The sequence below is a fragment of the Podarcis tiliguerta genome (assembly GCF_965153285.1).
Source record: "Podarcis tiliguerta genome assembly, chromosome: 10".
Lineage (NCBI taxonomy): Eukaryota > Metazoa > Chordata > Lepidosauria > Squamata > Lacertidae > Podarcis > Podarcis tiliguerta.
The window spans coordinates 62,281,231-62,294,001 of record NC_139543.1 but is presented as its reverse complement, the minus strand read 5'-3'; the positions used below and the strand labels follow the sequence as shown (position 1 = coordinate 62,294,001).

Below are 12,771 nucleotides of genomic sequence, written 5' to 3'. Positions count from 1 at the left end.
GGTAGTGCGGAGGGAGGGAGGGAGTGGTTGGGAAAGGTATCACGATTTGGTAAAAATTTCTGCTAGAGGGAACGACAAAAAGTCTACAGGAAAGAGTGTGAAAGTTGACACGTTTCTCCAGTCCAGCATTTTTCAAATTTTGGACAAATTCTTCATTGCTGTCAGCTTCCAGGTAAATCTTCATCTTGAGTAACTAAAGCAAAAGTCATACCTGCAGCCATTGAACTACTTAAACAAAAATTAAAAACTCACCACTTTGTAATTCAGTGATTGCTGCCACAAATATCATGCAGGTGATCCTTGCATAGTCTGAAGAATTTCACTGATGTATACATACACTTTCTGTCACACTGTATGTATACCTTTTAGTTGTACAATTCGCAAGCCTATTTATCACCTATATATTTACTGGCAGTTTACTTTTGGAGCACAGAACAATGCGCTCCAAAATCAACCTGGCATTAATGTTTTCAAAAACAGACGCTGTGTGTCTGCAGCTTTCACACTCGGACACTGATTTTGCAATGCCACTACTGGGTAGGAAGCTCCACCGTTTGCCACTGAAAGATCAGAACTACGCTTCCAATGATCAGAATGTGGTAGAAATGACCGCCTACTTGTCTTAATTGATCCACGCCTTATGGTCTGAGCTTTCAGTTTAATGAATTCTATCCAGCTGTTGCATCTGTCTGCAAAGGAACTGTAATCAACTGATGTTGCTGGAAACACAGACAGAAAAACAAAAGGAAAAACAAAGGAAAAAAATATGGGTGATGCCCCTTTGCCCATTGCAGTGCTCCTTCTGATGAATCAATTATCTGCATCCAAGAATAAGTGGTTTTCCAAGAAAACACAGTGCTTGCCTCTGCTTGGACATTACTGGTCGGACATGATTCACCTACGTAGTATGAGCATCTAGAAACATCATCCCTACGATAAATGCATACATGTCTTGTTTTATCCATTTCTGCAGCAGTGAATTCAAAAGAGTACCTGCTGCTGTAAGACTGCCTTGCAGTTTTCTGTAACAGTGCTTTCAGAGTCCTTGACGGTGCTTCAAGAGATGCCCTTTTGGCAACTTTGATGATTCTGTGAATTATGTCCAACATTTCTGAAAGTTACAGTGCTTGGGATCACTGTGGAGTCTTCTACAAGGCAGCACAAATTGAGCCTTCTGCTGTATGACGATCAGCAGGAAGACACTGCACAAGTACCTTCCACTCCCCAGATACACCAATTTCAGGCACTGGTCCAGAGCAGAGACTAGACAGGTCCCACACAAACTGCCTATGGGAGTCTGCAGGGCCACCAGCAGGGACCGCAAGGAAGCAGAGATCACATGAACAGATTCACACAGTTGCCGCAATTTGCAAGAACGAAGGAGGATCACTGTGACTATACAAATCAGGGCACCAGTGTACATGGTCCCCACATGCTGTTTCGTACAGCTCTCTCTTCAATGTGATCCCTGCTGGGTGAGTGCTTGCTGGCTGCAGTCTGAATGGGGTCTGCTGACTGTCTGAACCAGTGTGAAGTGCTCAGTGTTGTGTTGTGCTATGTTTAGTTAATGAATACATCATGAAATGATCTGTACTAGACAGATAGAAGTAGTGTGAAATACCCAGGTAACTTGATGTTGTGAATTCAGGTGCAAACAGTAGTCAAATGGGACAGAGTCATTCAGCTCTGAGCACATATTTTTAAATATAAAGGATATTTTCACTATAATAAACAAAATAACTGGCACAGGGCTGCATGAATGAGGGAACTCCCATATAATGTCCTTAGGATATCACACCTCATCCTCGACAGTATCCATACCAGACAAATCTTTTAGACAAATAAATGAAAAGTATTTGACCCTTTTGGCAACAACTTTGATGTTTTGAATCCAACACCTGGGGTGCCTTGCATGGCCACTCAAACTCTTAAACCCAAGCTTATGAGCTTCCCGGACAAGCTCACTAGATCAAAAGTTCAGCAATTGTTTTCAGCTTTAATTTAAAAATCACAGAATTCCTCCTGATAAGCAGGAAATAAAGATAAAATATATTGCACATAAGCCCCTTTTTGTGCTTTTGAAACACCTCTTCCTTTTCAAGATCATTACCCTCGCAGTGAAAATTGAAGGTTTGGTCCCCGTCCCCCCCCCCCCCAGATTACTGAGTATTCCTAGGCAGGCACCAAGACTGGTATCAATAATTCCACAGCAGCATGCATTGTTTATGTATTAACTGATCTTTAGTTCCATCCCCTTCCAGTCCTCCGTAAAACAACAACAACTGAGGAATTCAATATAACATTAAAGGAAGATGAAGAACTGAACAACCAGTTATTCTGAAAATTGTTCTGGAAGACAAAGCGACAATGTAAGACTACCCATCACTTCTAATTCTAGCTATCCCTAATGTATAGAAAAATACTTTGATGAGCATATTCAGATATCAATAAGCCACATCAGAGCGTGCTTTCCAAGGCAACTGGTACATACTTCCTGAATGCTTGAAGCCACATCCCAAGTGTACCCCCAACAGAGCCAGGAATGCATCCCCTGTTCTGGCTTAGAGCTAAATCAAGGAAACTCACCTCTTTGGACAGCTGTGTGGGAACTTGCATTCTCCAGGTCCTCTAATAAGACAAAATGAATTCCACTGATATGACATAAGAAACATTAACTATATCAATACAGATTTTTATTTCATGTCAATTTTTAAGTGAGTAATCTGCTAGAGAAATCCCTGTGTTGTGTTTTCTGGTTTTATTTCACACAACATTAACCTTGCACAACCTATTGTTCACAACAGAATACAGTAAACTTTGTACTACATTCAAGAGGGACTGGTTTTTCTTGGCAAAGCGTCTTTGGATATCACCTTGAAAAGATTCTCTTCTAGTTCTATGGCCTTCCATACTTAGAAGGCTCTCTGTTTAAAAATAGCAAGGGATTGCAAATCTGAACTGCAACTACTAAAAGAAGAAGCATGCAGTCTGCGAAGTTACTACATTTACTGCCTACGCTCCATAGAACCTAAATGTATAGAATGGCTATGCAAGAATAAGGGTTAATGCTTAACCTAACATGGAGGATTAACATTGATGGAATAGGCAGCTAAACTGAAAAAGCAGAGGGAGCAAGGATTGATAATCACAGAATAGAAACAGAAGAAACGATAGAATGATGCACTTATGCATGTAGGTTATTAAATCAGAGACTAAGTTCTAAAAATCTTGGAAAGAACGAAGTCTAAATATTTGACTTAGCCATTTTGCTCCCCTGCAGAAGCCAAGACTGAGCCCAACAGAAGAAAGAAAGAAAGAAAGAAAGAAAGAAAGAAAGAAAGAAAGAAAGAAAGAAAAGGAAGGGAAAATCTTTGTTGCAAGTACAGTATGTAAAATTGACCCCAGTAATTGGTGGGGAAATTTTAACAGCTAGTACAAGTTTGTGGCACAGATTAAATTTATAAGGTGTATGACCTTTTAAAAATTGTACATGATAAATATTAAAATTTGTGGGGCAGTTTCTCTCACAAAAATTTTGTCAGCGAAAGATCACAAGGAATGCTTTTTACCTCTCAGAACTTAAAGCGGAAGCTGAGCATGCAGAACTCTTCTCTTTCTAAGTATCCCAAATGCAGGGAGTCAAAATACCTCTGTGAACTCTACCATAAGTGCATGGTATAATTACAGAACTGAAGCTTTAATATATCATCACAGATGCAAGGCTGCTGATAATCCCTGGACTTTTGTGAGCAGAATCTGGGATTCCTAAGAAACTATCTATTTCTCTATATCTATACTGTATCTGCCTTTCTTCATGGGGTAAGGGACTTTTATGTCCTGCACTGCTACCTAATGCTCCCCCTTCATAGCTTCTATGCTTCTATGCTTCCCATACGAATCTTCCTATTACTGAATACTGACTCTGCTATAACTCTGCTATAACTCTCCACTTTCCACTAAAAGTGCCACTCCAATCGGCCCAATTCTAAGCCCTCATCACCACCATCATTGTTTCATACCCTGCAGTTTCATCACATGGTTCAAATCTGCTGAACTGTTTCTTTCCTATGCATTTCCTCCTCTCTTTCAAACATGATCTTTATTGTTCATTTCTATTTTGTTCTCAGTCAGGTCCCCCCCTGCCCTTTGATTGAGTTTGGTTTTTAGAAGCCTAGCATGGGGTTGTACTCATTTTTAGCCAAGTAATTTATTACTCAAGCTCTTCTGTAAGAACTGCAGGCTAACAATAGAACATTAAAAAAAAGCCTATCCCAACTGTTTCTAGCAATGGAGGCATGTGCCCTGACTGGCATGTATCCAATTATCTTTTGCATTGTTATCATTTCTATACCACATTCTTTCTTCTTCTGAGTCCAACAGACCCAAAATTAGTTAAGTCTTGTTCAAATGAAATAAATTCTAATCCAGGAAGCTTGTGTTTACCTTCATAATATTTAAGAGGGCTCATCATAATTATTTTCAGATGAGCTCTCTTATTTTCAGAACTTTTCACCAGGCTGCTGACATCTGTAAGTTGGTCTAGCAGTTCACAGGGCAACAAGATTGATAGGAATCCAAAAGGTGACTACATATGAACTCCCTGGCTTAACCCATGATCTGCCACATATTCATCCCACACAAACTAACCCATAATAGTATAGACTACAGCGCCATAGAAGCATGAAACAGGAATGACCAAGGTACACAAGAAAGAACTGAAATTTTGTTAATGGTCCTCAGGGAAGCATGCAAAGAAGAAACTGGAAAATTGCCAAAGAAGTATATGTTTGTAATAAAAGAACAATCAGCCGCAAGTCTGAACCTCACAAAACTTCTGGAACTTACTCACTGACATATCACATGCTCCCATCTGTTCTAGCATGAACAAGCCACATGTTTCTCTCATCAGATTTCTAAACACTGTATAAAGGCTTCCACTAAGCAAAATCAGACTGAAGACAGATAGCAAGTTTTGTTTTTGTGTGTTGCTGTTTACTGCCATGGTTGTCTCTGATCAAACACGTTTTGCAGGTTTATGAACTGCTCTGGTTTGCCATGGCTAACTGTGGGGAAAGCATACACACAGCACAGGCAACCATGGCTCTAATAAACTATTTTCAACACACACACCCAAATGAAAGGATGTCTCCAGCCCCAGACTATCAGCCTTATTCTGCTCTCCAAGGTGCTGATTTTGCAAAGAGCACCATAAAAGCAAACCTCTCAATGCAAAAACGGAGGCAACAACCCCCAGAACGAGGGCTTCATATAGGTTACAGACATTAAGTTACATGAATATTTCATCCGATTCATTTCATATGATTGTATACAGTTCTCTACTGAGAAACTTTTATATTCATTCTGAATAAAAAATCCTCCCTAGTCATTATGTAAGCAGCATTTTAAAATATCTCTTTATATTTTATGTATATTCTTGTCATTGGGTGCTGGCTATCTAACAAGGTTTTCCAGGTGTTCAAATGCTGCTCTGCTAAAGAAAATCTGGTTTGATTACTATAGGATCAATGCAACACAATCTGTTACTACAGTTTAAATCAAGTGTCAGTGAACCAATTTTTGCCTGAGAGCCACATCCCATATTGGCCAACCACCTGGAGGGCTCAAACCACCAGTGGGTGCAGCTAGGCACCTTGTGGCAACCTCTCCCTATGTTCATTTATGGAGCATCAGCTGCCTTGAGGCAGTGGATCCCAACAAAGCCAGCCTCCCTCATCCCTCGCTTTTCCCAACAGTAAAGGAGACAAAAGACATTAGAAACCACTGCGGTGAGCAGTTTCTGAAGAGGGAGGTAGGCAGGATATCAAAAGCAGCAGAGACAAATGGTTTCCCAATCTCCTCTGATGCTTTCAAAGAGCTGCCCACCTTCTCCTTTGCCTATGCTGAAAGCAGCTGTTGCCAGAGGCAGTGCTCTGACTGTCACTTTTAGACAGTCATAGACAAGTTGGCAGGCTGGTGGATTGAATCTGACCTGTGGGCCACTGGTTACCTCACCGCGGTTGAAGTAATTTCTACAAATCAATGTAAATCATGTCAGTTCTTTATGGAAGAACATGGTTTAACTACCCTATTTCACTAACTTAATCTGCACTTCTGTCAACCATAAAAAGGTTATGTTTCAGCCCAGGCTGGAGAATCTTAAGCCAGGAGAATAAATTTCCCCTATTTTGCATGTGTGCCCTTGGCAACTCTTTATTAGTGCAGCTATACACTAGCCCAGCACCATCAACATGGGTTATGTCAACTAGGGCTCATTTTATCCACATGACAGCAGCAAAGCAAAGACTGACACTAAAAGAGCTATAACCAATCCTTGCTGCCTGATGATTGTGCACATATGATGGATGTGCTTGTAAACACAAATTTGTCATAGAAACACTTTGCATTTTTACGGATACATTTTAAAATTGTGTATGAAACAGTGCTAGGTGTGGGGCTTTGAAGGAAGCTAGGAACACAAATGTGATGGGGAGGGGCCATACTAGACACACATCAGGTGTTATTGGACTATAGATTTCCTAGACATACATGCCTACTTAGCTAGTGTCAACACACCACAGCAATACTTGCTGTGTGCATGCAACTCTAGAGAAAAGTCATGTGTGTATCTGTGTGAAAAGTCAAGGTGAAAAAAGAATTTCATGTTGTCCCAGTTTTTGCTTCCTGGGATGGTTTTTTTTTTCTTGTAATGTGCAACAATAAGAATGCAACAATATGAATAAAAGAATGTCTGCACTTTTATGAAGGTGCATATGTGTTGCCTGTGTGTATGTGTACATATAAAGACTACATGCCTGCAGTTGTGAATCAATCTCACTTGCCAGATTAATTGGAGTGCAATGCTTCCTGCTTTCCGAAAAGTGATAACAAATTCAGGCTGAAGCCTTCATGAACCCACAATGTATATAGTACAACTTAAACAGCATTACTCAGGTTAAGGTCTCTCTGTTTTAGAGATACAGGGCCTGTTCACATGCTACTTTTCGCCAAGAATATAGCAGAAATGTGTAACAGGGCTTATGCACACTAGCCTTCTTCCCTGCATACTTTACTACATGCAGAACATAATGCTTTAACTAGGCAACAACATGCTTATTTGTATGCAGAAGCTCCCTGATCCTTTTGTAATGATGCAAGTTTGCCTCAAAGCTGCTGGGAGAAAGCAGGGAGGGCAGCAGGCTGTTAGTCAAAACGCAGAAAAAAACAGGACCTAAGTATTATGGTAACGTAAAACAATATCCCAAGACCTTATGGAAGGCAGGCAGGCAATTGTCCAAGCTGTGTTTTCGTTATAGAAATTTAAAAAACAGAACCTGATCAGGCAGGAATTTTATTCGTAAGCTGAATATACCCCTTTAGCACCATTACATTAACACTGAACTCTGTGGGGGGATTTAGTGAGAACGTAATAAATGTTTGCTTTGTTGATCTATTATTTTGCCTGAAGTGTAAATGAACTTAATAATTAAGTTCTCACAGGAGCGCAAGTAAATTATGAATCATAAATCAACTACAGATCTTTCCAAAAGAAAGAATTATCTTTAGGGAATGGGAGGCGTTGATACGAACCTTGATGATCTCACATAAATGCTTGCTGCGTTTCACAGACCATCCATGGTTAATGTTAAACACACTGTTTGCTGGCAAGGGAGTAGACTACCCTCTACTGGCCAGCAGTTATTTTACAAATAGGGTCTCCTACTAATCTTTGGAAAAGAATAAGCCAAGTAAGTTAACAACAGTGAAACCCTGCAAGAAGGCTAAGTTTACACAGTGAAAGGCATGGAATTCCAGAAGATTCTGATTTGTAGAAAGAAGAGGAGGGTGGTTTGGTAAACAGAAACTCAGGAACAGGATAGATTTGTCGAAGTATTTATGTGGTGAATAGTGCGGTGCTCCAGAAGCTTCCTCGAGACACTAACTGTGTAATTACCTCACTTGGCAATGACCTAGCATAATCTGTTAAAACTGAATTTAGGGATAAGTGTTTCCAGAGGATAGCCATGTTAATCAGTTGCACAGGAGCATTGTTAGGTACTTAAAAGACTTGGGGCACAGGCTTATGACACAAATTTCCAATATATGTACATGCAAATATAGGCTCACATTCCAAGGGGCAGGAAGCAAAGTTTACCTGTCAGGGCTTATTCTGAGCTATGGGCTGCTTATATACATATTAAAATTAAAACAAGAGCCTCTGGGGAAATTAGGGTGGTGGTTGGCTGTGGTCTCCTGGGCATTGCACTTTGGAAGACTCCGGGCATCTTGTGGGATTCGGGTCTCTGGGACACTCCCTAATTACACTCCTGATGTTGTAGTAAAAACAAAATGAGTCTTGTTTCATAAAGCATAGTGACCATTCACAAGAGCAGAAATTGGTGGTCACATATCCTGCATTAATTAACTGTGGTAGAACAGATCTAGTCAAGTCCAGATGGAGAAAATTATTTTGTTGCCTTATACCAAAAAAAGTTATCAAAGCAAGCTACAACAATAAAATCCATACAACTAAAATTCATAACAAATACAGTATTTAAAATCTGTAACAGACTAAATGTTATTATTCACAATAATTAATAAGCAAAAATACATTTTCTTCACATAAAATTAACTGATTAAGTTCTCATTCAGCACTTTCCTGCTGGAGCCTCTCTTTGAAGTTCATTTGTTGAACATACACCTTTCAACAGGATGGAACCTCATATATCCAACAAAGTAGGCTCTTGCCACAAACACCTACACCATGATAAAACTGTTCATCTTTTAATGTATCACAAGACTCTTTGTTGATTCGGGCTGCAATTCTATGCCCACTTACCTTGAAGTAAGCCCACTGAAATGACTGGGACTTGCTTCACAACAGACATGTATAGCGTTATACGTTTGACCACTTTACAGATGTGCTGTGTTGACTTGAGTAGCAAAACACTTTCACAAGATATAGCATTTCAAATTAGCTTTCCAATGCAATGCTAATATCTCTTTTTCTAGGTAGTTACCTGTTTAGACCTCATCAGTTTAATGCAAAATTTGGAATATTTATTCCAGCGATCATTACTCTGCACTTATGCCAAATCACATACTTTGCCTCATCTCCCTAGTTTGGATTAATCATTTTGTGGCTCCCCACCGTGAAGTCTACAACCTCTGTATTAGGATAAAGATTTAGGACAGGTTTCCTCAAACATGGCCCTCTAGATGTTTTTGAGACTACAATTCCCATCATCCCTGACCACTGGTCCTGCTAGCTAGGGATCAGGGGAGTCGTAGGCCAAAAACATCTGGAGGGATGAGTTTGAGGAAGTCTGATTTAGGATGAGGGTGGTGGAACATTTCCTTTCCTTTGGAAAATACCTGGCACGGCGCATTGTTAGTTATATCTGCCTCTCCAAGAGAAATAATCTACAATATTTACAATTCTTAAAATTCCAAAAAGACTTGATTCAGACTCAGCAAAACCCATTGCTTCAGAGCACATTTTGTAGTTCGATGAACCACCTCATACTTTTCCGAAATGCAGCTGTCTCTAGACTAGAATGGCTGTTTGGCAGCAGCTCAAAGCAGCATCAGAAGAGCAGTAAAAGAAGCGCAAGTTGTTCCTGTTCATTTGCTCCCTCTTCAGCAGCAGCCACCCTGTTTTTAAAAAGAGACTGCACAGCAGACATATTAAGAACATTTTGTTTCGCCCTCCTCACATATCCGGAGGATGAAGTCTTTTTGGCAAACAAAAAACTTGCATTGCGTAGCCGGGCTACTTCTAAGGTTGACAAACAAAAAAGGAGCAAGTGGATGGAACACAGGAAGATAAGCATATGGCCTTTTTCTTTAACCAACCTTTTGCTGGCGAGAATTGCTGGGGAGCATGAGGATCAGAAGAAAGCTCCATGGTAAACTGTAGCTGTTCTTCATTGTCTGTAGAAGCTGGCAACAAATACAACAAAAGAAGAAGAAAGGCACAAAAACATTAATTTATTTCTCCTTTACAAAATCCACATATACCTACCTACACAAACAAAACAAAAAAACCCACAGACTTGGTTGTATCCAATGAAATTGTCCCTTTAGTGCAAGGACTTCTGCCTGCACAATGGGACTTCCTCTGCCTCTCTTCTGCTCCCCCAATCTATTCTGGATTTCCTCTGGGGAGAAAAGAAGATGACCTGCTGCACAGTCAGAAGTCATTGTGATAACAGGACAACTTCCTTAGCAATCCACTGTAGTGGAAAGCAAAGAGATGTTCACTAATAACTACAGTTCACTTAACTGATTAAGTAGTACCAGCAGCTTCTAAATATGCCCTGAAGACCTGTGCCCCTCTGGAAAAATCACCGGTCAAATTGAGAAATCACGCCATAAGGTTACCCACAGGTATTGCTTCAGTTGATGTTAATTCTATTCCCCAGAGGCATGAACACAGGGCACTTTAATGCAGTTTACTCTCAGACTCACACCCTGTAAGCCACTGCACACACTACAATTAAATTAATCAATCTTAATCAAGGCATGGAATTAAAAACATTAGAGTTTCAATCCACCCCCAGCATCTGCATGCATCATCACCATCCCAGTGTGTGTGTGAGCAGCATAAATGTATGATTGTTTCGCTTGCTTGTGAAACATGCCACAGCCTGCAAGAAGTGGTTAAAAGCAAACCTGAGAATGATAAAAGCTGCTTGATCGTAACAATTTTAAAGATGAAATATGTTGCAGCAACATTAGGAAAGGGTGTCTAGGCTGCAGTGCTGCACCTAATGACACCCACTTAGGCCCAATTAAATGAATGGACATCCTGAGATGGCTGTGACAATGAACAATTATAGCACACATAAAAGGCAAGAGCTGACAGTTTTAAGTTCCTCAATGTGTTTACCTCTTTGTAATGTTTTTTCTGCAGGCGTTTTAGCTGCTTGCAAAGCTTGGTGTTTGTCAAATGTTATTGCAACTGCTGTAACAGTGACCTGCAATTGTAAATATAACGTTGTCAGGTTTTTATTCCTTAGACTTTATTTCAAAGTTTAAAATGAACCCCATCTACACTTTGGGCAAGGGATGCGGGTGGCGCTGTGGGTTAAACCACAGAGCCTAGGATTCGCCAATCAGAAGTTCGGCAGTTCGAATCCCCGCGACGGAGTGAGCTCCTGTTGCTCAGTCCCTGCTCCTGCCAACTTAGCAGTTCGAAAGCACGTCAAAGTGCAAGTAGATAAATAGGTACCGCTCCGGCAGGAAGGTAAACGGCGTTTCCGTGTGCTGCTCTGGTTCGCCAGAAGCGACTTAGTCATGCTGGCCACATGACCCAGAAGCTGTCTGCAGACAAATGCCGGCTCCCTCGCCTATAGAGCGAGATGAGCACTGCAACCCCAGAGTCGGTCACAACTGGACCTAATGGTCAGAGGTCCCTTTACCTTACACTTTGGGGAGATATACAGACTCACATTGTGCAAACCTTCACACTTTGCTTTTTAACTTAACCATGGCATTTTAACTTAACCATGGCATTTTTCTTAACTGGTGGTTAACGGAAATCTTCACTTGCTGATCTCAGCAGATGGCATGCTCAAGGGTGAAGGAGAAGAGGTGTTAGGAAGTGCACCTCCATTGGCCCTCACTGGGTGCCAATCCAAGCTCATTTGACTGCCTGGGGGACAGAGACTTGCCATGAACCAGAACTTTGCGTCTGTGGACCACACCAAGTATTTAAATACTGGACATGCCACACAGAGACACATTAGTGTTGGAGGTGATTTCCCTGCTCACCTTCCCTCTGTTGCACACTCTTGCTATGGGCATCAGCTGTCACTAGTTACCCTCCACATTTTTAGCTGTTTGAGGGGGATTTTATTGCCTTCCTCATCAGTCAGGATGTTTTCTGGCATTTTTATTGCCAGAACATCTGTTGGTGGGTGAAGGGCACTCGGAAGGAACAGCAGTTACACGGGGGGTGGGGCGGTGGCTAAGGAATATTGGGGGCACCGATTAGGCCTTGGCCCCAGCTTAGGGGCAGGGTTGCCCATCAACCATCCAGGTTCTTGGATGAGGCCTTCCTGAAAACGGCCCACGTCAGGGTGAACCCCTGATGCCAGGGGACTCCTATGAGCATTCCACAGCTGGTGGGGCTGGGGAGAGAAATACTGGGCAGCAGGCAGGCTGTCCAATTGGGTGATATTTGTCCTATGCCTTGCCAATCCTGGACTCTCATTTCAGGTGCAGTGGGTGCAAGACAGGTTTGAATTCAAAAACTTTTACGGAACATCATAACCTAATCACTATGGATTGGATCCGACCTAAGGTTGCAATTGATCTTGCCTTCTTTTTAGGGTTTGTGTGCACTGGACAGAGGTCTCCTCTACCAAGCCCTGCTAGTTTCCACTGGTGGAGTGATGCCAGTGTTACTCCACTGGCAGGGAACTCTCTGTTCTGCCTGAGAAACATGCAAGTGGGCAGAAGTGCCACAGGCTGGATTGGCAGCAGCCTGCAGAAAGCCCCCAAATGGGGGAGGGGCTGTGACAGACTGGAATCTGCTAGATCCGAAACTAGCACCATGGGACAGGATCGGGTCTGATCACTGCACTAGCCCCATGTCTTCCACCCCCAAAATCAACAGAACCTGATGGCAGGTATGACTGTAATAGTCTGAATCCAACTGAATGATCTTTCAATACAAACTATTCCATTGCGTGAGCCTATTTTGATAACTTATAATTAGAAATAAAGTTGCCTGGGACTGTGTAAAGGAAAAATGGTAGGCAAATAACT

General features: G+C 41.5%; 2 protein-coding genes across 51 annotated transcripts in view; both read right to left on the bottom strand.

Moving 5' to 3' along the window:
• The window catches only part of SOX5 (SRY-box transcription factor 5), a 1,214,093-nt gene that overhangs the window by 62,655 nt on the left and 1,138,667 nt on the right, over nt 1–12,771 (bottom strand). The window lies entirely within an intron of this gene.
• The window catches only part of C2CD5 (C2 calcium dependent domain containing 5), an 86,357-nt gene that overhangs the window by 3,826 nt on the left and 69,760 nt on the right, over nt 1–12,771 (bottom strand). For 23 of the 50 annotated variants that reach the window (XM_083401792.1, XM_083401770.1, XM_083401782.1 and 20 more), the window contains 4 exons: nt 10,889–10,976; nt 9,853–9,939; nt 2,587–2,628; nt 618–719 (listed from right to left, as the gene is read on the bottom strand). In XM_083401792.1, the coding sequence (XP_083257918.1) occupies nt 618–719; nt 2,587–2,628; nt 9,853–9,939; nt 10,889–10,976 (319 nt within the window). The remainder of the gene's footprint in view (nt 1–617; nt 720–2,586; nt 2,629–9,852; nt 9,940–10,888; nt 10,977–12,771) is intronic. The other 27 variants (XM_083401795.1, XM_083401764.1, XM_083401783.1 and 24 more) reach the window with 2 other exon arrangements.